The sequence below is a fragment of the Ischnura elegans genome, chromosome 9 (genome assembly GCF_921293095.1).
Source record: "Ischnura elegans chromosome 9, ioIscEleg1.1, whole genome shotgun sequence".
In the NCBI taxonomy this organism is placed as follows: Eukaryota; Metazoa; Arthropoda; class Insecta; order Odonata; family Coenagrionidae; genus Ischnura; species Ischnura elegans.
Window position 1 is genome coordinate 112,692,846 of NC_060254.1, and position 23,930 is coordinate 112,716,775.

The following is a 23,930-nucleotide window of genomic DNA, read 5'->3' on the forward strand; positions in this document are numbered from 1 at the left end:
AACGACTACAAAAAACCTCGCTGGCTGTGCCGCAATCTTGAGCATCGATATGTTTCGTCAAATTTCTCCCTTTTGTGTTTTGGCTGTTGTAATTGTTGTTGGATTCGTGAAAGTCACTTAGTTATGCGTATGTTGCTAAAGTTCTTATATGTTGCTGCAATTTTGTAAATAAACGTGGAGAACCTTTTGCACTTAAAATGTCGAGAATGCAGTCTTCAGTCCAGAGTTCTTATCTTAAAAATATACTAGTCAGCCTCGTGTGTACTAATTCACCGAAAATGATGAAATCGCTTCATTTATGTTTCCAGGATTCGACTTTATTTTAGCGATTTTGAAGCTGAACGTGGCATATTATTTTTTCGCTCTGGCACTAGAAAATGCAGTACTGAGTACAGCTACCTTTCCCTGTTGAAAATATTGCTGTACTTTTGGTATTCATATTTATTAAAACTATCACCCTAATTGTCATGGTCAGGACGTGACTTCGTACCACCTTAATGAAATTCACGTTGGAAAATTCGTTCGCTCAGCTGTAAGCAAGTGTTGAGGTCTTTCAGATGCCTTTCACTTTTTAAAACATTCAAAGGACATATGTTTATCTATTTCCTTTCCTACATTGACATGTGGCTTGAATTTATTCTGTTGGGCTTAAGTCTGCTATGCTGATCATAACGTGAAAATTGTTTCACGGTAACGCTTTGAAAATGAAGGTTGGAAAAATGATTTGCTCATCGAAATTAACAACTGGTTCTGCTGCCCTTTTCGTGTTGGTCACTTTTGTATTATACGTGAAATCTTGGAAATAATTAAATTGTCTCGAAATAATGAAATTCATTTATTATACTATTCGCGAGTTGAGTTAATACTTGCAATTTTGAATTCGTACATGGTAAAACCTTTTTTCGATCTCCAAATGCTGTTAACTAGTTCCTCTACTTTTTTTGTGTTGACGGTATCTGTAAGCTACTTGCGAATTAATTTTCCCTAAAGTCGTTCTTCTTAATCTTTAATTAACGTATACCTTAGGATTGTCTTTGTAGCTGCCATTACTGGACTGGGCCTGAAACTTTTATTTCGCTCCGTGCACTCAGTCCGGCCACCTTTTCGTGTCGGCCGTTTTTTTTAAATCGTCGAGTCGTTGGGTGCTCTTCCCGCGTCGCGGCGGCATCGAATCGGACAGATCGGAATGGCTGAGGGAAGAATAATAAAGGCAAATGGAGGCTTCTCGGCATGAATTCCTTTCCTCGCCGTGGACGATCCAACGGGGAATATCGATTAACTGCCCTTTCCCTTCCCTCACTACTTTACAGCGAAAAACTCTCTTTTTTGTCTCTTCTCCCAGTTCTTGCTTCCTTCAGTTTTTTTCTCCATCTCCAGTTGATGGTGTTTTTGATGAAAAAACACCTGGCCTAGTCTGCAATAGTAGGTACTACGTATGTTTTATGATCGACCGAGCGAACGGAGAGTTTGGATTGGACGAGCAATATCCTGCCGTAACTTGTGGAAACTTGCGACGCTAACGTTGTTTTTCGGAATCCAGAAAACAGCGAGAAATTGACGAGTTTTGTCGACGTTTTATCTAGAGCGACAAGCTCAGAATTCCCTTAAACGTTTTGACGCTAGTTGAAAAAAAACCATCAAGAGCGTGTGAAAAAGAACTTGATATATCCTTTTATTACCTCTTTCATTCGGTTTCACGCATGGCCTGAATACATTGTCCATCCAGATTCAAGACAAGGCTATTGTTTTTATAAGGCGCAAATGATTTTTTTCTATTTTAATCTATGCAAGTGATATATTCTCGTTGGATAGAGCAAAAATATATTTTTCCAGTGAAAATTTAATCTCTTCTATAATGAAAGATTAAAGTTGAGCTCGAAAGCGGAAATGTACGTACACAGAAGATAAATGAGATTTATTTTACACTGTGGATTTCTTTCAAATGAGGTCCGAAAATTATATTCATTTTGTGTGGAAAGTTAATAGTATCATATTCACAGCACCGTTTTCCTCGGCCTTTTTCTATGGTGTGCCCTTTCTGCCCTATCCTATGAAGTCATTTGTGAGTTTTCGCTTATGGCGTCGTGTGAATGAATGAAAGAATATTTTATGACTATATTGTGTGTGTATTATACACGACTCGCTCCGCTGCGCGCGATCGCTAGGGGGCTGCACCCTCTATAACCCTCCCGAACGGCTTCGCCGTTCCCCGTTGATGGCTTGGTCGGAAGGGAGAGTCACCACCCGCGGCTTCGCCGATCCTAGTTTCGGAGGTTCCTTCGTCGCCCAGGGGTAAGGGATTCCCCCTGCTGCGTATTGTTGCTAATAAATTGTTTATAAATAACGTATACGTTTCCAGCTCAACGCATCTGTATGTCTATGCTTGGATAGATTCAGAATGTGTTGATCGAGGACATTATTATGGCGATAAATTACATTTATTGCGAATATATTCATTTTGATTGTTGCGAACTTTATTATTGTGTATTACATATAGTCATCTACATTCTATCTACATCTAACTACTACCATAGCCACCGCAATAAGCATCTATATCTACATAATACCCCGCAAGCCGCCTAAAAGGCGTGTGGTAGGGGGTGTTAGGACACCAGCCATATGCACATAAAAAATGAAGTGCTCTAACGAAGTTGGGACTAGCGTTTATTAAAGTCCTTTATGGTTCGGGGAAAAACGAATTCCCATATCTATCCGTTCGGCAAAACATCTATCTTAATATATCGCTTTTATCGGATATCTGGAAATATAGTGTGGCTCTAATATTATGTTCTCTGTGTCGCTCTAAAAGATATCCATTCTCAATTGTTCAAGCAATCTAAGCATAGCGCGCAGCCTCCGAGTCGCCAGCGGCCCCCAGCCTAATTCGCTTAACATCTGGGTTACACTGTCTGTACGCCCGTAGCAGTTTTTGACGAAACGCGCAGCCTTCCTTTGTATTTTATTCAGTTCGCGGATTAAGTCTTTCTGCACCGGATCCCATACGCTCGCTGCATATTCAAGGTGCGGTCGGACGAGAGCGAAATAGCACCTTTCTTTTACTTTCTCATCCGAAAATCTTCTCACAATACGCTTGACGAATCCTAATTTCTTCAGGGCTATGCCGCAAATATTCTTTATATGTGTTCCCCACGTGAAGTTCGAGGTTATCGTAACTCCCAGGTACTTCACTTCGTCTGTTGCCTTCGAATGTTAATGCCATCCACTGCATAAACATGGATAGAGTTGGACGAATTCCGCAAGAAATGTACCGCCATGCATTTGCTTAGATTAAGTTCGAGTCCCCACTCTTGGCTCTACAAATGAACGTTGTTTAAGTCATATGATAGAATTTCATAGTAAGAGTGATTACTAATTTCGCGATAGATGACAGCGTCGTCAGCAAATGAACGTATGTAACTGGTGATGCGGGAGCAGAGGTCATTAATGTATATAATGAACATGCATGTGGCAGGTGGTGTTAAATCCCAAACGTGTGCTAACCTGAAAACCATTAGAAGTTGACTGTAGGCAGCAGCCGTGTAATGATAACTGGCTGCATGAAAAACTTTCGTGAAGACGTAAAAATCAATCTTATGCTTGGAAAAGTAGGGAAAGCCGCCTTTAGGATAATGAGGAACCACTTTAAGGAAATATGTTGTACCCTTAGGGAGAAAAAGAGAGAAGTAATGATTGAAAACGACGACAAAGGGAAGATATGGATGGAATATCTAGAAGATTTGTACAAAGGAAGCAGCCTAAGAATGAATGCTATCGAAAACGAGAGGGAAGTGGATGCCGATGACATGGGAGCCCCAATTTTAAGATCAGAATTTGATGCGGCTGTAAGAGACCTTAGGATAAATAAAGCGTCTGGCATTGATGATATTCTCGCAGAGCTAATTAAAAATGCAAGAGAGAAGACGTTGAACCAGATGTACAAAATCATTAGTGAAAAGTATTTGACAGGTGAGATACCAAAGGACTTAGAGAGGAACATTATAATCTCTATTCTTAAGAAGAAAAGAGCGGAGAACTGCGAAGACTTTAGGACCATAAGCCTTACTACACATGCGTCGAAGATACTGACAAGGATCATCTATAGAAAAATAGAAGGAAAAGCAGAAGAGTACTTGGATGAGGACCAATTTGGATTCAGAAAAAAACAAAGGCACAACGGAAGCATTATTGGCCCTTACACTGCTCATAGAGAAGAGGATAGAAAAGAACAAGCCAACGTTCGTTGCATTCGTGGACTTAGAGAAGGCATTTGACAATGTGGATTGGAACACAATGCTTGGAATCCTAAAAGAAATAGGAGTTCTTTACAATGACAGAAGACTTATCCACAGTTTACACAAAAACCTAGGAGCGGTGATAAAATTAGGGCCAAGTTGTGAAGAAGCAAGAATTAGGAAAGGATTGAGACAAGGCTGTGCTTTGTCACCCTTAATTTTCAACGTTTACATTGAGAAAGCCATTAATGAAATTAAATAAAAGGCCTCGGGAGTGAATATCCAGGAGAAAAAAATAGCATGTGAGGATTTGCCGTCATAGCAAAAGCAGAGAAGGATTTGAATTATAATGATTATTCTGGTTAATATGTTTAGGGTAATGGGTATCAATCAATTGAAAATAAACACTAAGAAAACGAATATATCAGTATTCAGCCGAAACGATGAAGCCAAGCCTAACATTAAAATAGGAAAGCAATAACTGATAAAGGTGGATGAATTCTGTTATTTGGTAAGCAAGACAATTAGCGACGGAAGAAGCAAGAGAGAAATTATCAGCAGAATAGCCAGGGAAAAGAGAGCTTTCCACCAAATGAAAGATCTGCTTACAGCGGGAAATTTTAATATAGAAGTAAAGAAACAATTTATCAGAACCTACATCTTGAGTATGCTCCTATACGGAAGTGAGGCATGGACAATGACCGCAGCGGAGAAAGCAAGGATAGAGGCCTTCGAAATGTGGTGCTACAGAAGAATGATGAAAATCAAATGGATCGACCGAGTTAGTAATGAGAAAGTCCTAAGAAGAGTAGGAGAGAAGAGAAGCCTCATATAAGCCTTAATAAGAAACGGAACAACCTTATAGGGCACATCTTAAGACATGATGGCCTGATGAAGACAATCGTCGAAGGACAAGTGGAAGGCATGAATGGAAAAGGAAGACCTCGAACACATTATATGGAACAGGTAAAGAAGGATGTGAAAGAGAAGAAATACGTAGGTGTGAAAAGATTAGCTGATGGGAGAATTGAGTGGAGAGCTGCGTCAAACCAATCTTAGGGTTTTTTAAATCAATGATGATGTGTTAACCTGTCCGTAAATATCAGAAAAACGACGCCCTGTGTGAGGGAGCGCAATATGCGAGTTTTAATGCGCATGAGAACGCAGGAAATTTCCTGAAAATCCATCAATTTCATTAGGCTGTTGCAATAAAGAAAATATAAAATAGTTAGGTATTTAATCTCAGATATTTTTTTGTTTTTATTATTAAGGTCGTCAAACGGAATACAGATCGAAAAAAACGTCAATGAAATTTAATGCTAATTATAATTTTTCACAACTTTTTAGGTTTCCTTGGAATTTTAACTGTGTTTGTTTGACCAAGAATGCATAATTATTTCATTAAATGACGCTATAAGGTATTCTCTCGTATGAAATTGGGCCGTAATCGTTGAATGTCTTGAAAATCGCCTTGAATTTCCATCGGCTATTACGTTGGTCGTTGCCTATGAATACAGATATCTAGGTCATGCATAGGTTTGACAAAAATTCTGGGCGTGTTAGACATGGCATGACAATCGTGACATGAATAGTACTTTATTTGCATCTGCATACCACCTCGTAAGCTGCCTCAAAAGGTGTGCTGCGATATCAAAAACAAGAAGAAAGGGAGATGGGTATTGGAAATATTACTGACGGGGTGTGTCCCATTTATCAATCCACGATCCTCCACGATCGATGTGGATTCAAAATAATTTGAATTTTTATAGGTGAATTGATTGTTATCTTCTGTCTTGTTATGAAAAACGATGTTTCAGGTGTTTTCGTATGGAAAGAGTCGGGGTTGAGTCGCGAGAGGCTGATCCCCGTGGTCTTCATTTCTTCCTCGCCTCTTCGCGTTAACGGCGTCACGTTGATGTGCCCTGGCTTGAACGCGTCTCGCCGAACGGAATTATTGCTGATAAGCTTTTTTTCTTGCTCATGAAGTGGAAATGGTTGTCGCGGAATAAGAAATCTCGCGAATGATGAAGTTATTACCATGAAAGGCGAAAGGCTTAAGAAATTATGACGCACATCCCGCGGGGGCGTCTTCAAGAGTCTCTGTAAACCCATGGGTATTAGGCACGAAGTCATTTTTTTCCTCAACATACAGCTCTCACAATATTTTTACTCCACGAGGGAAACGACCCCCGACCCCCAAGGTATCAGGCGCACATGCGCGAAGCATTTGTATTATGCTGCAGTCATTTCACCTCCCTTGGAGCAATTCCAAATTTTAGCCATACAAATGCTTAACTTTGTGATATTTCTGTAAGCGTGTCTGGTGAGCATGGGAAGTGTTAATAATCTCAGGGTCATGAAGGAGCTGGAGTGCTTTTGTTTTTTTGGATGTGATGTGGCCGTGGTTTCATCATATCACTGCACCTGTGGTTAATATGGCCCATCAATAGTAATAATGGCCAATCATCATCGAAGTATGTTTTTGGCGCTCATGCGTGGGTCGTAATGAATGGTCCTCCTCCTTGCGACGGCGACGCACACGCCTTCTGAAGAAGCTGTTGAGAGCAGGGTGAAAAGACACCGGGGTCGTAATGTGAGGGTAATGAACGTTCTCTTGAGTTGAGCAAATGAAATCTCTTCGCGCCTTCCACGCAATGCGTACAGTAAGTTGTATTTCAAAATGCAGTTGCCTAGTTTATTTCCCAACGACGTGTATCTAGCTAATATTTCGCGGGTCGCTTGCAATTGTTTCGGGCTCGAAGAGTTCACGGCCTGCTGTTTTGATCCAAAAGAACGCTACATGCAAAATAAGCGATAGGTAAGTATCGTGGGCAGCAGCACACGCGGTCAACCCTCCCCATCCGTGGCATTCATTGTAGCGGCGAATAAGGCGGATCGATGGCGAAAACATGTGGGTGGGTGTGGAGGGATAGGGGGGCGAGAAGAGGGGGGGAGGGGAGCCGAATGACAGGGGTGGTGAATGGAGTTGAGTTGGAATGAGGGAACCATCCGAACGTTAATGGACGATTAATCGCTCGGAATCTGGCGACGTATTCATCCGAGAGGCGGTCAGGAAATGATGTACTCGAGGGCATCAGATGATGAGCGTTTCTATCCATTTTCGGTGTGTCATGAGGAGGAGGGCACTCGTAAAAAGGCGAGAGGAGTTGAGGGGGAAGCAGCAGAACGTCTATTGCTTTGTAGTGTTGACAGGCAAAGAGGATTACGGTTAAATCGAACCTTCAATGTTCTGTGTTCATAAATCAAAATGATGCGTGGAAATGAGTACAGTTATCATCTGTGATACCTTTTAATGAAAAAAATATAAAAAAATCCAGCAGTACGAAGTATCCAGTGAAGAAAGAAACTATCACTTAGTGATTCGACCGGAAAATTGGTTTGGATTGGTGGGGGTGGAGATCACCCTAGTCTAAGTCACAGGTCGTGTGAATTTTACACGGTTAGTGGGGTTTTTTGAAGTCTTCAGTTAGGATTCGAATCCGGGACCCACCGATCAGTAGTCCATCGCGCAACCCTCTCTTCCAAAAGTAGCAATAATCATTGGATTTCCTTTTTCATCACAAGCTTTCTCCGTTTTCGTCAATACAATTGAAAAAAGACATTTTGATCAGAATTGATGCTAATTAATGAAAAATAAATATTTACCACTTTGAATGAATCCTCCATTGAAATCCTGGTTAATATTGCGACTGTCCCGACACGTGCTGCCCGCCAACAGTGTCCCTCGCGTCGAAACACAAACGTCCACGAATTAAAAAATAAAATATAAAGGTCTTGCGGATTGGGGTTAGTATTGAAGGACACTCACAAATAACCGTTTAAACGCAGAATTAGAATGTAAACTTTGCATTTATTTCGAATGTAAACATTTATTCAATTTAAAAAACTGAATGATATGATGAAGCACAGATAACAAGGACCAAGAAAGCAACGATCTGGCTAGTGAGGAATAAATGATTTGACATACGGCGAACAGAGATGGACAAAAACAAAAAAGGCAAAAAAAAAATGATCGAGTGACATTCGTGTGCTTTTCGGCGCAACCGGTGAGTACTCGGGGCGGCAGTGGAATGAACGTTAGCCAGCATTTCCCCTTACTTATTCGCATGGTCAAGGGACCCGACAAACACAAAAGAACTTTTGATTGGCATGAGATTACTCAAAGTCCTTCCAAAGATGATAATTTACGTCCATACTTTTGGAAAACCTCAGTGCGTTAAAACAAAAAAACGGAAGTTTTGGGGAGATAGGTGACTTGCTGATTCGGAATCAACGGGTCTTGGAGAAATATTGGCGGGGTAAAAGGAATGGCGAATTCCACGGTGCGATTGTGGGCGGTGACAACCGTCGTCAGTGGCAACGTCATCAGGTGGTGACGTAGCTGCGATGGCGGCCGAGCTCCGCTGCAAAGTTTAGCAAGATCCAGACCACGCTACTCGCCACCGGAGTAATATGGCCGCCGGAGTTGGTCTGCCTATCGTCTCGCTTTTACAATCAATAATTATTGATGTATAATGGGCTGCAAGTTCATTATAACCATTTCTAATTATATAAAAAAATAGTAGGAATGCTTCAATGGCTTTGAGGCTGATGAATAAATATTTTACCGAACATAACTACCAATAGCTACTGTCAACAATCCGTAATGAAATTTCTTCGGCTTCACCGTTTTAATTGCTATTTTAACTTCTAATTTAATTGGTATTCAACTTCCAAATGGGTCCTGGAATGCCTTGAAAACCATTTATAATTTACTAAAAACAAAATATGTACATAGTAATTTCTCGCCTTGATGCTTTTGGAATGCCTTTTTACGTAAAATAACTACTGTCAACATAAATAAGCTGAAACCTCTTCGGCTTTGTCATTCTAATAACTATCAACTTTGGTATGGACTGTGACTTACCTTGAAAACCACCTATCTATTTATATGTAAGTGGCCGAAGAAAGTTGCAATCACCCGCTTTGTGCCTTTGAAAGCCATTAATTGCGTAAAATACTCAAAGCAACGATGACGTCTTCCAGTCGGCTACATCCATACTCAGTTACTGCTCGTTTAAATGATGAGGTTCTAAGCCGTTGAAAACTACGTTAAATTACGTGAAAACTTACCTATAATGATTTATGTGGTTGCTATAATGATGAGTTAAAGTTAAAGGGAATGTCTCAGAGGTCGATGGAACTGGCATACTTAGTGCTTCTCCGTCCGTTTACAGTGCATCTATATATTCATCTCGTAATGAATTTCACATACAATCTTTGGGCATTAAAATACAATGCATACATATTTATATTACGGTAATATCTACTATATTCAACTACACTATTGCGATTGATAATTGTACGAGTATATTTGTCACCCACAGTGACGAATTGCACTGGTGATGCGAAGGATCATTCAGCTGTAACTACCATCAACATAAATGAGTGCACCAACTTTTTTTATTAACGTCAAGAGGTGTGTACCGTTCATACTTAATTCAACAGATCAAATTAACGTACTTTACACTTGTCCAGGAAAAGTACTCCCGAAGAAAATCGTGATCTAAGACACGTACTGTTACTTCACAAATATAATGAACACAAATCGCAAATACAATGGGGAACATGCATAAAATTTGTTCATCATGCTACTAAATCTCAGTGGATAGACAATTTCCTCACGAGTCCAAATATTTAAGCCAAAACTCTCTTTGTACTCCGCAAACGAAATTGAATGTTAATTGTGGAATTTCGCTTGAAGCTGCGTGACCGGAAATGCCTTCTGACGTCATCGCACGATACACCTTTCACTTCGCTTAGGGATTAGAGTCTTTATTGAATAGATCGAAATAAATAATAATGGTTGTGATTTGTAGTAGTTCTTCTGAGGGCAAATTGACTTGATTGGGGGATTTAAGGAGGCACAATACGACCTTTGGTGGACTCCCTTACCGCGGCGGCCGATTTCCTAAAAAACAGTGATTGCTTTGTCACTATCGCGATGCGTGGAGTAGAAGCAGGAAGGTAAATAATTATGCGATTTATAAAAAATATATTACTAAAGTATTAAATATTTATTTATTGTCCAGTGGCATTTGATGGATCCATTGCCAGCTGAAAATCTACCTTATGTGTATACTTATTTCCTACCATGAGGAACTTTGACAGTTTTATCCAGAGGGCCAGAGCTGAGAGGTTAATGATCGTTAAAAGGTAATAAAAGGTAATTGAAAGGTACTGTAATAAGTTTCAAGTATTTACTTGAGTTCTCTTTTTTGAACCGAGAAACCCAAATTTTAGGTTTTGCGCTGACTATTTAAAGCGAAGAAATTTTTCCAGCCGAGGACTTTAACTGTCAAGTATTAAATAATAAAGGTAATTGATATCCAGAATATTTCGGAGGCCTATTTAAAATCAGGAGAAGCCTCTGCAAATTGGCAGTACTTGGTATTGACGGTGACGGTGTCAGCGTTTGCGATGATTCGAAAATAGCGACCTTCCAGTCCGTTTTGGAGAAATATTCGGTTTCCATTTTAGTAAATAAGAAATTGATTTAGATGCTCTGAAAAAATATTAAAATAGTTATAAGGTAGTCTCTTTTTCTACTGGTGAGATTAAGTGTATTCTCAACGGTTCAGTAATTATAGTAGTCAGTCAAGAACATTTAATCGCCGTTAAAGTCTTGTTCAGTACTTTGAAAAAGTTTTTTTTGTTTTCATCTACTTATTTATTTTTTAACTAACTTAAGGTCATATGTTTTTTTCCTTTTTCGTAACCTCGAGAGAGGCATTTTATGAATTTAATTTTGTTTTTTTTTTTCAAATCAACTCCAGTTCTATTTCAGGCGAACGAGGAACCAATATCAATAAAGTGGAATATGGTGGAAGGGCCAATTCGAGAGGCGTCTGTGTTAGTAAAAAAAGGAAATTCCTGCTCCACTTATATTCAACAAAATTTGAAGAACTCCAAATAAAAATCCCATATCAGTTTGGGTGATAGATGTCTGGTAAATGACTAATCGATGCCACAAAGGCAGCTAGAGCAGTAAACCGATCAGATGCCCTGGAGTTCTGAATAACCAAATTGCGTGTATCTGAGTGCATCCAAAAATCAACCTAGCTCAATTTACGTCTTTTTCTGCAGCATGGAAGTGAAACAGACAGTATTTCTACTGAATCGGAGGAATGGAACCGCAGGTACAACAGCCATCTAGCTATTCAGTGTTAATCCTTTATCGAAATGGAGAGACTTAGAAAAAAGGCTAAATTATGTGTATTCTATTAAGTATTTAGGATAAGGCTAAAGATACCATCCGCAATGAATATGCATCCATAGCGATTTGCAATGTGCGTCGCGTCGCGGGATTCCAATGGCCCCATTGCCGAAGGGGTAAAGGGGAAGCCGCAGACTGCGCGCCTCGTTGAAAGCATCGATTTTATTTTGTTTGTTGCAAACGGTCGTAGATTATTTCTTTGGATAGACACTCTGAAAAGTTTGGTGTAAGTATCTCCAGTTAACTCGTTGATCCTTTTGTTATAGTCCTACTTAAAATTGATAAGAATTATCAAAAAAAATCGTATAGTAAAATTTTAAATTTTCATTGCATTTGAATTACTGCTAAAGGTGTGCCAAAGTTTTAACCTGATGAATTTTGAAAGAAAATCAGTCCGGGAAATTTGTGCGAAATTTGTTCAGCTTTGAGGCCATGTATTTAAAAAATTACCTATGAATAACGGTTTGAGTCAAAAAATGCAGTATTGTATTAGCAGCAACTGTGCCAAGTTACTATTTTCATACAAAAAAAAAACATTTTTGAAGTTTTGTCCAGCTTTTTTCGATTGCAGCCCACTGTGCGTCGTCACCTTAAGGGTAGGTTTTACGTGAAAAACAGCCCTTAGCCATCGTCCGTTGCCAATTTCAGCCCATCCGATAAGCGGCATCCACCCTCCAATGGATCGCACCTCCTCCATCATTTTTATGATCCCTATCGGATGGAAATCGCATTAAGGGCCTCGCTTAGCATTCGCTCATACACCATGGTGAATGGTGCCTCCCCTCGCGGCGCCACCTCCCTCCTGCCTCACCCCCTAGCCTCTTTAAGCTCTTCCATCATTTGCTTTGCTCCCAAATCAATCCCTTACCCTATCATTTAGTTACTTCGCTTAAGGCCGCTATTATGAGGATTAGTGCGGTAGTGGATGATACCTAATCATTTTTAAAGGAGCTTGAGCCCTGGCAAAGACTCGCAGCTTTTTTGTCCCGGGTATTTCATTCTTAAAATTCATAATTTAAGTTCATTTTCGTTATCAACTTAATTTTTATTCGTGTAACTGGGGATGTATAATGCCTCATTCTAGGCAATACCATAATCACGTTGACATGGTGGATTGTTTGTAAGCTTACTGGATTGGGCCACCGAGTGCATATTATGGCATTGTTGTTTCTATGGGGAAATATTTTTGTGTCTTACATTAGTGTGAAGAGCACTGAGTAAAATCGACGGCTAGTTGACTCAGTTGCATTCTGTTTGTATGCAAAATGGTAGTTGTAGAAACAATGTTTGTAGAAGTTGATGAGCGAAAGAAAATGCTGATGCTGAAAATAAGTTTACACATGAGAAAGGCAAACTTTTTGAAATGCATGTGATTTTTAAAACCGTTTTAGCGTACATGAGGGAATAATTGGAAACCATTTTTAAAACATTATGTGTCATCGTGTGGCTTTAATAGAATTTTCCATGCAAATTAATTCAAGAGAACTTCGGAAAGAAGTTGCGTCAGAGAGCAATATTAATTCATTAAGTTTTATGAGGATTTGCAACAACAGAGGTTGAAAGCCTGAGGATATCGTAGAAAAAAATACAATCACGGGATATATGCTGATACGGAAGAGACTGACTCGGAGGAATTTTGCCATTTTGCTATGCCTTCTCTACTTTTTTTTTCGCTTTAGTTTTTGAGTCTGGCCCGCAATGAGGAATGAGGAATATTCATTCGATGGCGTTGGATCGTCTGTGCGCGTCTCCATTCCCATTCACTTAATCATTACGCTTGGTAGTCCCGAGTTAAATGGGACCGCGTCAAATGGCATGGAATGCTGCCTTTGTATTCAGAGGTAATGGTTGCTCTGGAAAAGTTTCGCATGAAAACACTTCTTTGCTCTCTCGTATACGAGCAATGTAAGTGGAGAAAACTGAAGGAAATGAATGAGTTATTATTAATGCTTTTGGGGAACCCAATTGAGAAACCATGAAAATTCATTTTTTATTCTGCTAACAAAAATAACTAAGAATCATATTTTAAACATTAGGTGAAGAAATATTGATTGTACATAAAATATAGTTTTGAACGTATGACAGAAATCATAATGGACACTGTCACAAGAAGAAATATTTCAACGAGAACAATAGGAAAATATGTAACAAACTTAAATATGAGTCTGCAAATAACACTATTTTTTTTACTTCAAGTGAGTTCATGGATGGTAATGATTTAGTAGAATATTGACCGATTGACCGATAGAGAATTATGAAAATCATATATCAGACAACTCTCCAGTGGATCGATAGTGAACCTGTTGTCATTTGCATGCTGCACTCTAGTTTATCAGTCGGCATTCATTGATGGTGGTCTCTTAATATTATAATAGGTATTAATAATAAATCAGAGTAGTCTTTTCTCAGGATTCCAACCGGGTTAAATTCTCCATTTCTGCCTTCGACGTCTCGAGGCGGTTCCTCATGGCTGCTTCATGTTGCTTTATTTTACGAAATGTCCGCTAAAATGGCGTGATCATGCCGAGAAATGTTAACTCGCCTTATTGGCACTCGGAAAGCATCAAATCGTATTTAATGTCGGTAATTTTTAAAAATTACGTTACATAAGTCCTCAATTGGTATAAAATAAAAAATAAAATAATATTACAGTGGGGCATACTAATATGGCAGTCTAGAAAGCCATAAAAGAATTATTCGTTTTATATTTATGCCCGATGAAGAAAGACTTGACAAACCTCTGCCTATGAGTCCTCTGTGAGACATTAAAGACGTTTTATTTCAATGCTTGTTTAATGTCTTTGATATTCCCTGGGGAACTTCATAAAAACGTTTTTCGTATGACATTTAGTCTAGAAAAGGATTAATCCTATGTAGACTTGTTGTTGTCCGTCGTAAATCAATGAAACTCCACGTTAAATGAAACAATAGAAAGTTTAGTGGCGCTTCACAGATAATTAATGACCCACTAAATGTATTACAGGGTTGCTACCGAGGTAATCTTGAAATCGAATCTTGAAACATTTGTTGGTATCGTTAAAATGTGTGTTAAGCTGCATTAATGTGATATTTTCATTTCATTGAGATTCATTCCTTTGTAATTAAATAAAATATTAAGTAATTTAAATCATGCTCCATGAGACTACATTTGGATTTGGATGGAATTAATCGGTGACTCTTTTATCTCACTATGAATAAGCGGGCAAAGTTTCTTACATTTCAACAGATAAGAGTGGTCTATCTTCCTTAAAACAGAATGCCGCGATCATTATTCTCGCTCCGGTGTAGGGATATCTCGAACTAGCGTTTCGAACAATAGGGGAAGGGGAATCCTTAAAGCTAGGGGTCGCAAACCCTTGGACTGCTAGGCGAACAGTGTCACGTGATCCTAAGGGCCAAAACACGAGCGATACTCGAATTTCTTCAACTCCTTTCGTGGAATTTAATGGGTTAATCCATTACAGATTTGAAAAGGGGTTTTAATTGTGGGTAGTTGGAATTGGTGTACACGTTTGGTGTTGAGCACCATATTTTTATCATTTGAGTCACTTAAGTCAACAATTATAGTAATTAATTATTTCTTGGAGTGTGGGTCAGTGAAATGAAATGCAAAATGTTTGCCGACGTTTCGCTTTTGTATTATATTTTCATCAGGGCTTTGAGTAATGGATACTATGGCACATAAAGATGTGAACAATTTTCGCAATGATATTTTTACAATAATAACAAAAAATATAAAAAATACTATTGTACATAAATGAATTTTGGCAAACCATATTTGCGTTTTGTTTATCGATAATAGTCAGGTTAGTTAAGTAACATGGTTACCGTCAATTTGAATTAATCAAATAAAATTAAATCATGCTGAGTTTGTTAATCCTGATCTTGTGTTGTAGGCCATTAGTGCCGTGAATAATGCTCTGGCACCGACAACTACCTAACATTTGTTTGTGACTTCTGTGTAGCTAAATAGGTTTTGACAATTTTATTCTAACAAGGTGGATTAGCTAAGCGTAGAAATGTTTTATGTTTTTCATGAAAAACTCTTAAGACTCTTATGAAAACTCTTACGGTGTTTCTTTTAGAATAAAAGTATGGGAATAATGTACCACAAATGTTTGTTTAACTGATTGTTTTAGGTTTTACATTGCAGGTATGTTGTAATAAGAAGAGTTCAATTAGACAATATTTCATTTGTATGAACTGTGTGTTCAAAATTGAAATCCGTGATGGCTGTGATTGCCTGACCGCGACGGTAGTTTTTGTTTTTTCTTGATTATTTCTAATTAAATATTTCGTTCAATTTAATATTCTACTCATAGAAGGAGAAATATCTGGATGTTAATTTAATCCATTTACCTCCCAAGTATTTACTTAACTACCAGTCTACAATTCTGATGGAAGTTGTGCTTCCAGTTTCTGGCTTGCCTTTCCGCCATCGCTCTTGCCTACATTTCCTCCTCTGACCAACTTGCTTTGTTCTGTTGCAGATCCGTGATTGGCTGACGCTGGAAGAGGCGATGCTTCGCCAGCAGACGGTCGTCGTCGGAAACTCCGACCTCATTCGCCAGATGATCGACAAGCAGAAGGTATGTGCGATTCCTTCGTTTCCTCAATCCCTGCGTTAACCCTTCGCATTCGGTGGAGGGCCCTTCGATAGAGGCAATGGCCCATCGCATCGGCCTTCTTATCACTTTGCATCCACGAGGCGTGTGGTCAGATCCGCGGGTGAAAATGGACGAAGCGGTTTCCCAAGGCCCTTTGTCAGAAATTATGATTCTTTTGTAGAAATTTTTGCCGTGAGCTCTTTGGATACTTTCTTTCCATATCCACGGGTATTAGTAAACAATTTGCTCTTAGAAAATGGCTTAAATTGTTGGTAAAACAACTCTTTTCATTCCGCCCATGAGTCAATTGTGTTTCCTCAAAAAATCTCGAGAAGATGCGCATCGCTTGGATTTCTTCGGAAAGACGCTCCCCACAACGACTGAACTGAATTGGCGGCGTAACTGATGGATTTGAGTTAAAATCTCAAAATGAGCGTATCTCTGTGCATAACGGCGTAAAGTGGCGTAGGGTAGACAGAGAAGTTGAAGAAAACGCTGATTTAGTTTGTAATTTATTGTCGATAAGAGCGATAATTTTCTTCATTGAATGAAAAATAAACCATGTTAAGCCCTATGAAATCGGTTTGCGAGTGAAGAGCGAGTAGTGATATGATTGAAGGAACATATCTCTTCTTGGTTTAGTGTATAAGTCAAGTTAGGCGAATTTCAGGGGTGAAACACTTTTCGTGTATCCATAATTAATTATGCGTGAGAAATCATGTCCAAATGGCCGATCCCAATTTCTGAATTTCCTTTTGGGGGATTGTGTGATTTTTGAGAAAATGGGTGTGTTTAGCCAGTTTCACATCGCCCTCTCGTTTTTCACGGATTTCGCCTCCGCCCTCTTCCTAGAAATAAATTACGCTCCTCTTCTGTCTTCTTAGCCGCTCCTTCTGCCTTCTCTCTCATTCACCCTTGGTACATGCCTCTTCTCTGCCTTTTGCTTCGTTATTTACCATAATTTTCTGCTCTTTTCGTGCATGCCTTCAGTCTTATATCATGACAATAGTTCTGACTTTCTGGAGTATGTTGGTTTCCTAATTATATGCAATTGCGATTTATCTAGACAGATTTTGTGCTTAAATTATATTTGCCTTTTAATCCATGTTTCCATTGGATCATGTGGCTGTCTCTCTTGATGCTAATGGTCGTGATTTTTCTGCACCCACAGATGGCTCAGAGAATCGGTTTCGACATTGATTTAAAATTCTCTATTTTTTAATTTCATCTTCTCCTTTAATCGAGTGGTAATTACGTTAAGTACTTGTCTTCCGTGCGTTTAGCCGTTTTTTTACACGGATTCTTCAACCTTTTCAGACAAATTATTGGTAATCGCCATTCATCTGGTGAGGGTAACGAATCAATCCATTATGGATCAGCTGGTCTCCAAGCCCAAGTTGGCTTGGAGAAATACCAGAATGAGTCTGTTGCTACCTTAAGTGCTTGTTAAAAATTGAAAACTAAAGTAAGTTTGAAATATTAGTCCCGATTTATTTCTTTTGAAATAACTGTCGATCTTAAGCCAGGAATCATATTTCCTTAAAGTGAATTTTTCGATCTGGCGCCGTGAGAGAGATGGTTGGTGTCGATATTTTTTTTTTGCTGAGAACGCCCTTCAATTAGCCCTTCACCGGCTGAAATCTACTTTATTGTTAGGGTTAATTAAGCGTGATCTTCTTTGGCGGGAACAACTACAATTGCTACTTCCGTATTCTCCCAGGTGGTAGTACAGTACAACAAAAAAAAAAGAAGAAATTTGATGAGTGGGGAAAATACAAAATTGTTTATGATGACACTCTCGCATTGTTATAATCTAACACCTCCCCCCATCGTATACAATTGTAGCCTTCAAAAAACCTCCCCGCGTTATTTTACATGCATTTATGATCAAATGGACATCGCAAAACAAGCAAGCATGTACGAAAGACAACAATTTGTATTCAAACAAAACAAAAAAACCTTACCAAGGAATCGTGCAACAACATTTCTTTAAACCCATCATATCATAAAATAATCTGATAATTGGTCCAGGTAAAGATTCTGTCAGGATATCTGCAATATTTGCAGCAGATGAAACATACTTAAAACGCATCTCTCCGCTTGCTATCTGCTCTCTGATGAAGTGATACCAGGCATTTATAGGTTTACTTCTATCAGATACTGAATTCTCGGCAACACGCACTGCCCCTCGATTGTCTCATTGATAGCACAAGGGGTAGAAACAAATGCACCTAAGTCAATCTCCTGCAGTAATGCTTTCAATCACACTAGGTACCTCAGTGACAGCCTCGTACATAGAAACATAGTTCACCGGCTGTCCTAGAAGACATGTTCATAGAATAATATATTATTTTTAAATTTGAGTCGAAAGAAAAGTGGAGCCAATAGGAATTATTTGTTGAGGATCTTTAGTGGAGCTAGAATACCTGTACTACATAAGTTTTGGAATTAAATGTCACAGTAGTAGTGCGAAATGACCTTGCCGTCGACGCATCCTAAATTTAAATACTACTACTACTAGAAAACCTGTATTCATTTTACTCTTGTTGCTACACTCGTAATTATCGATGAGCGAGCAATAAGTAGATTATCTAGTAGTCGCACGGTAGCGGTATAATTGTGCGCGTGATTGTGAGGCGAGGAAGGAGTGAAGGGACTTCAAAAATGCGTGCGTGGCATTTCGCTCGTGCGCACTCGAGGATGCAAATAGGGAAATGAGTTCCGCGCGACAATCGATTTAGTTAGTCGAGGGTCCGTTATCCGCTTCCTGTCTTCACGGATCCATCCGGAGTTTACGGCCTCCATCGGATGCGGTGAAGAAGATCTCGGATGACACGGGGACTCCTCCCTCTCAAAAGCAGCTCTTTTAACGAGCTAAATTGGCTTGTATTTAAAAATTGGAATCTATCCAGATTTTCATTACACTGTATTGGATCCGTAATAGGAAGGGTTTAATTTTTATTTCGCATTTATCTATTTTCGGTCTGTCGAGTGGACTTAGAGTGAACACATCCTTGAAGGTGACGTCCATTTGTAAGCCGTATGGAAATGGGTGTGTGACAAAGGACGGTGCACATTAGGTCAGGTTCTATTTTTTTTACTGCTTTAGGAGCTCGTATATCCCTCACGTTTGAGGCAACCATTGCTTAGATCTGAAGCCTCTCTTCCCAAAATGATTCTACTGATGCCGGAGAGGTGAAATATTTTCTGTGGAATGGAGAATTAAAACAAAATCGGGGAACAAAGGGAATGCTAAAATAAATAAAACTTTCCATTATTTTCGTTCAATTAAGCAGAAAAATAGAATGAAAATATGTTTTGAATGAGTTATACGTCGAATGATATGCGCATTAAGCTATATCTATGCATTCAGTAAAAATATGTGATTATTGAATATGAAAGCTCATAGCAATCGAAAACCCAAAATGTTTGCCTTCCTTTCCTGATGCAAATTCATAAATTATTGATTGACGGAAGTCAGTCATTGGAAATTCTTTGAGGCGGTCGCTTTTGCTCAATAATAATGATTAGCATAATTGAGACATGCGAACTTGTGATAGTACATGAGTAATTGTAATCATGCTATTTAATTTTTTTCTAGTATATATTTATTAAATTGTGCGCTTGAGATAGAGACACTTTCCTTTATCATATAATCTATATGAAATAGCCAGAAAAGGACTGAAGAAATTTTCTGTGATATCCATATGCACTCTTCAAGTAAGAAGCAATTGCATATATACGATAACTATAAAATTATTATGTGATATATTAGATGATTGGAATGGCTTCATTGAAGTAAATCTAGAAATGGAAATATTAGCACTAAGCAATATTCCTAATAAATGTTTTGGTATAAACCTCTCATTTTTAATGTCACCGATGAGCTTTAATAGTATCCACCAAACGTTGGAAAATCGGCCTTTAATTGAACTGTTATTGAATAAATCTCTTTCGGAACTATTAAATGGCTGGTAGATAATTTCATAAAATGATTTCAGGGGAGTATCGAGGATTTCGTCGTTAGAGTATCAATTTAATCCCGAGAAATTTATTCGAACTCCATTTTTAACGTTTTGTCCTCTGCCTCGCCACTGCTTGTATTATCATTGAGGGTACGTACTTCGCTAATGAAATAAATTATGTATCCATTGTTCATAAGCTTTTAATAATTTCACGAGATCAGGTAACGGCCCGTTGTTGGTTGCAGAGAGGCAAGGCGGTCGAGAATGCCTTTGTGTATTTTTCTGCCCGCCCACCCAGCCGCTGGCGTTGGGCCGTGCTCTCTCTCTTTCTCTCTCGTATCGATCAGAAATTTATTAGCGCTCCCCGAGTGTTTTCAATCAACCCACTAGTCACACACACGAGGCTTGTGGTTGCTCTCGATTTTTCTCCCATCGCTTTCTAGCTGCCGTGGAGACAGAGGGACACCATCGAAAGCAGTGGGTCCGCGTCGCTCGTGTCAAAGAGGAAAAGGACGTCTTTTGTTGGCGGGAGAGCGAAGTGGCTATGTTTACCCTCCGATTTGAACGATTTGTTGCTCTCGCGTGTACATGCGAGCTCGAGTCTGCTGTGCTGCTCCGTTGCAGAACTTGCACATATTTTGGAAAAAATAGAGGACGACGAGTGTTGCACAGCGCAAAAAACCCGAGGGCTAAGTGTCTATTCGTTCCTGAGATAAAAATTCCCATAGTTGTCGAAATTGCAACGGCGTTTGAAAGGGTGCGTGGTCGATTCGGGCGGGTCTGAAGTTACAAGTGCCGTTCGGAGTCAGTCCTGCAGTGGCGGCAATAGCCACGGACACAGCAACGCAGGCCAGGATGACCAAGCGCGAGAGGGAAGCCGCAGCGCCACGCTGAGGACGAAGGATCTTACGATGCTTTTACGCGAACATCTGCGCTGCTTCACTTCTACAACAGGAGGTTCTACTTCGTATGACGATGGCATGGCGGGAGAAATAATGCGCTAACTCCACATTATTTATATCATTTACTCAACCAGGTTCGACGCCACTACGTCAATCTCCTTTGGGAGGTTGTATCCTGAATATTAACTTGGCAATCCGTTCGTGATTTAATTAAATGACGTGGAATGAGGACCCAGTGCGTTATTTCTTCCTTCAACAAACCTATATTCCGCGAGCAAGCATGCCTTTTCGGTCATGAAACCCTCGGATGCTAAAATTTCCCCCTGCGGTCTGCCCGTTTGAAAATGAAAGCGAAACCTTCATTGTCGACTCGTATAATACAACACACTTCTGAAGTGATTACATTTGTAGTATTTTTAACACATTGACAAAATGTCTTTATTTGCTTAGTTGAAAATTATTTGGAAAATCAAAGTTATCTTGGAAACCGGTGAGTCTTTCGCAAAACAATTGGTCGACAAGAAGGGACCCATTTTCGTATCAACATGTCGAAATATTCATCTACGGAGACGTTAAAATATGTTTCATAAGTAATGATAATAAGATAAAAATTTTATTATTACTATGTTATGACATACCAAAGCAACGCTTAGCATACTCAAAAAGGACTTCTCGGTGGGACGAGAAGGCCCCTTTCCTTGGGCGAAAAGCTGCCTCCGCATGTCGCATTTTAATAAAGTCATCCTGCATTGATCATACCATGTATATAGCTAAATATTTGAACTTCGCAATGCTAAAATCGCTCTGCTCTTGCCGACTGATTTTTTTCGGTGGAATTTTGTTAATCTATGAACAGCATTAAAGTCTCAATCGATGAAAAAGAATATTCTTTAATATGTGACTACAATGAAGCTCCATGCCACCAAAGTTACACCGTCACTGCGGTGTCAAAAACCGGGCCACATTTTATCAATCTCAGCGCAGAATATTTAACTAGCATGTCACAAAAAAATTACCTTCACAAAATTGATTGTTTGAGGCGTAACTTGGTGAAAGCGATTCATAATTAACAAAAAGAAGAACTTTGTGAGTTCACATTAATATTTATTCAAAAATTTAACAAATTACCTTCCACTACAAAACGTGAAATAAAACAAGATTTATACTTATTATTACATTTTCTCACGGCATCATTTGTTAATGAGTTATAAGCTATCAAACTCGAGTCGCTTTTGTTTTGAAAAGTAGTGGGCTCCGCGAGAAACTTTCGCTACCCTTTTAATGGTATGAATGTTTTTTACCGATTTTAATCCAAGCTCCAACCGTTGGTGCAATACGAAATCCTAACTTCGGAATTAGTAAAAAGAATTTTATTGTTATGGTTATGTCTCGATTCTAGTTATTATTGACGTTATCAAAGCAAATTTCAACCAATTATATAGAGTTTATGTCCCTAAATTTTCTGTAGACTCTAACAAGGAAATGCTAACAAAGGACTGTTTACTTTTAGATCGTATTGATGGTGGCCGATACATGCACATTTTCGGTAGCGTTCAGTCATTAGTCGCGCCTTTTGAATAAAAAACCTAGTAAATTGAATATAAATGTGAAGTTTATCTGAAACATACAAAAATGTACACTATTTCGTCGTATAAATGAAGAAAAACTTATACCGACGCAATGGGATTGTACTTTCACTTTTAGGATTTAAACAGTAATTTTAAAGATTAATAATCATAAAATTGATAGTTTGAGGCGTGACTTGGTGAAATTGCTTCATTTATGAATAAAAAAACCTTATAAATTTCACATTAATGTGAAAGGGTGTTTGGACGCCAGATCCATAGTTTGTGCACGAGCCGGTGGGGATATTGAGATTGGCCGCCATTAGTACAAGTGCCACAAAGATTATGGCTGTGGAAAACACGTAGCACAGAAGTTTCCCTGCTTCCAATTATTTTTCGATGTATAATTCGAATTATTCCAGTTGAAATGCGCGTACAGAATAAGTATTATAAATCTAATGCTAGCTCTCTTCACCCGTTGGAGAAGAAAAGTGATATCGGAACGTGATTTTGAAATGTGTTGATTATATAAGTCACGACTAAATGAAAATGTACACTCGGGGCGTTTTCAGTGTATATCTGTTTTTATTTTAGCTATTTATCGCAGAAAACGAACAGTTTTGCCTTTCCGTTTGTCATTGCGTCTACCTTTGCTGTTCTAGTCTTCCTATTTATGGAAAATATCATACAGTACCTATGATATTTATTCTCCTTAACAGAAATAATTTCGCCACCCTATTATTCGGGCTGCATTCGAATTTTTGTTGAGTGAATGGGAAGAAGCTTGGGAAAGCCGGAAAAATATCTCGGAGACTGCTTTGCGGTCGAAAATAAAAATTAATTCCGTGGACCGAGGGTCAGTTAGCACTTAAGGCCCCCACACGGTTTTATGCGGCCCATTGCACATATTATAAATTTGCGGGTAACCCGTATAAGTATACGGGTTTAGTTGAGTGATCATTCAATGAGAAACACCCCAATAGAAATTTTTATGACTATGCGCCTCTTTTCAATGCAGTACATTCAGTACATTTAAGTCTAGCATGAAGTCTACCTAGCATCTCCGTATTTTAAAGTCGTTTTCTACTAAATCTCTCTGAAACATGTGGAGCACCGAGTATTCGCTCGTAGCGGGTTTTAACGAAATTAACATGGTGGAAACAATGCAGAAGGAAGTTTGGAAGATATTGTTTTGATTGAGCCGGCTTCAAAGCCACTGCTCACTGCCTCACTCCATATGTCCGCTCTTTAATGACTAGTTACTATTTGGCATAGATTAACTGAATTACGCCTACGATTATTAGGATCAAAACATTTTTTAAACCGATGCAGAGTATTTTTTAAATCAGGTAATATCACTGTAAGCAGAGCGTTAAGTAAGAC

General features: G+C 39.0%; 1 protein-coding gene across 10 annotated transcripts in view; it reads left to right on the top strand.

The window, feature by feature from the left end:
- The window catches only part of LOC124166034 (dystrophin, isoforms A/C/F/G/H-like), a 957,857-nt gene that overhangs the window by 466,691 nt on the left and 467,236 nt on the right, over positions 1 to 23,930 (top strand). For all 10 annotated transcript variants that reach the window (XR_006866384.1, XM_046543616.1, XM_046543612.1 and 7 more), the window contains one exon: positions 15,999 to 16,097. Coding sequence is in view for 9 of the 10 variants with exons in the window: in XM_046543616.1 (XP_046399572.1) it covers positions 15,999 to 16,097 (99 nt within the window). In the remaining variant the exon portion in view is untranslated. The remainder of the gene's footprint in view (positions 1 to 15,998; positions 16,098 to 23,930) is intronic.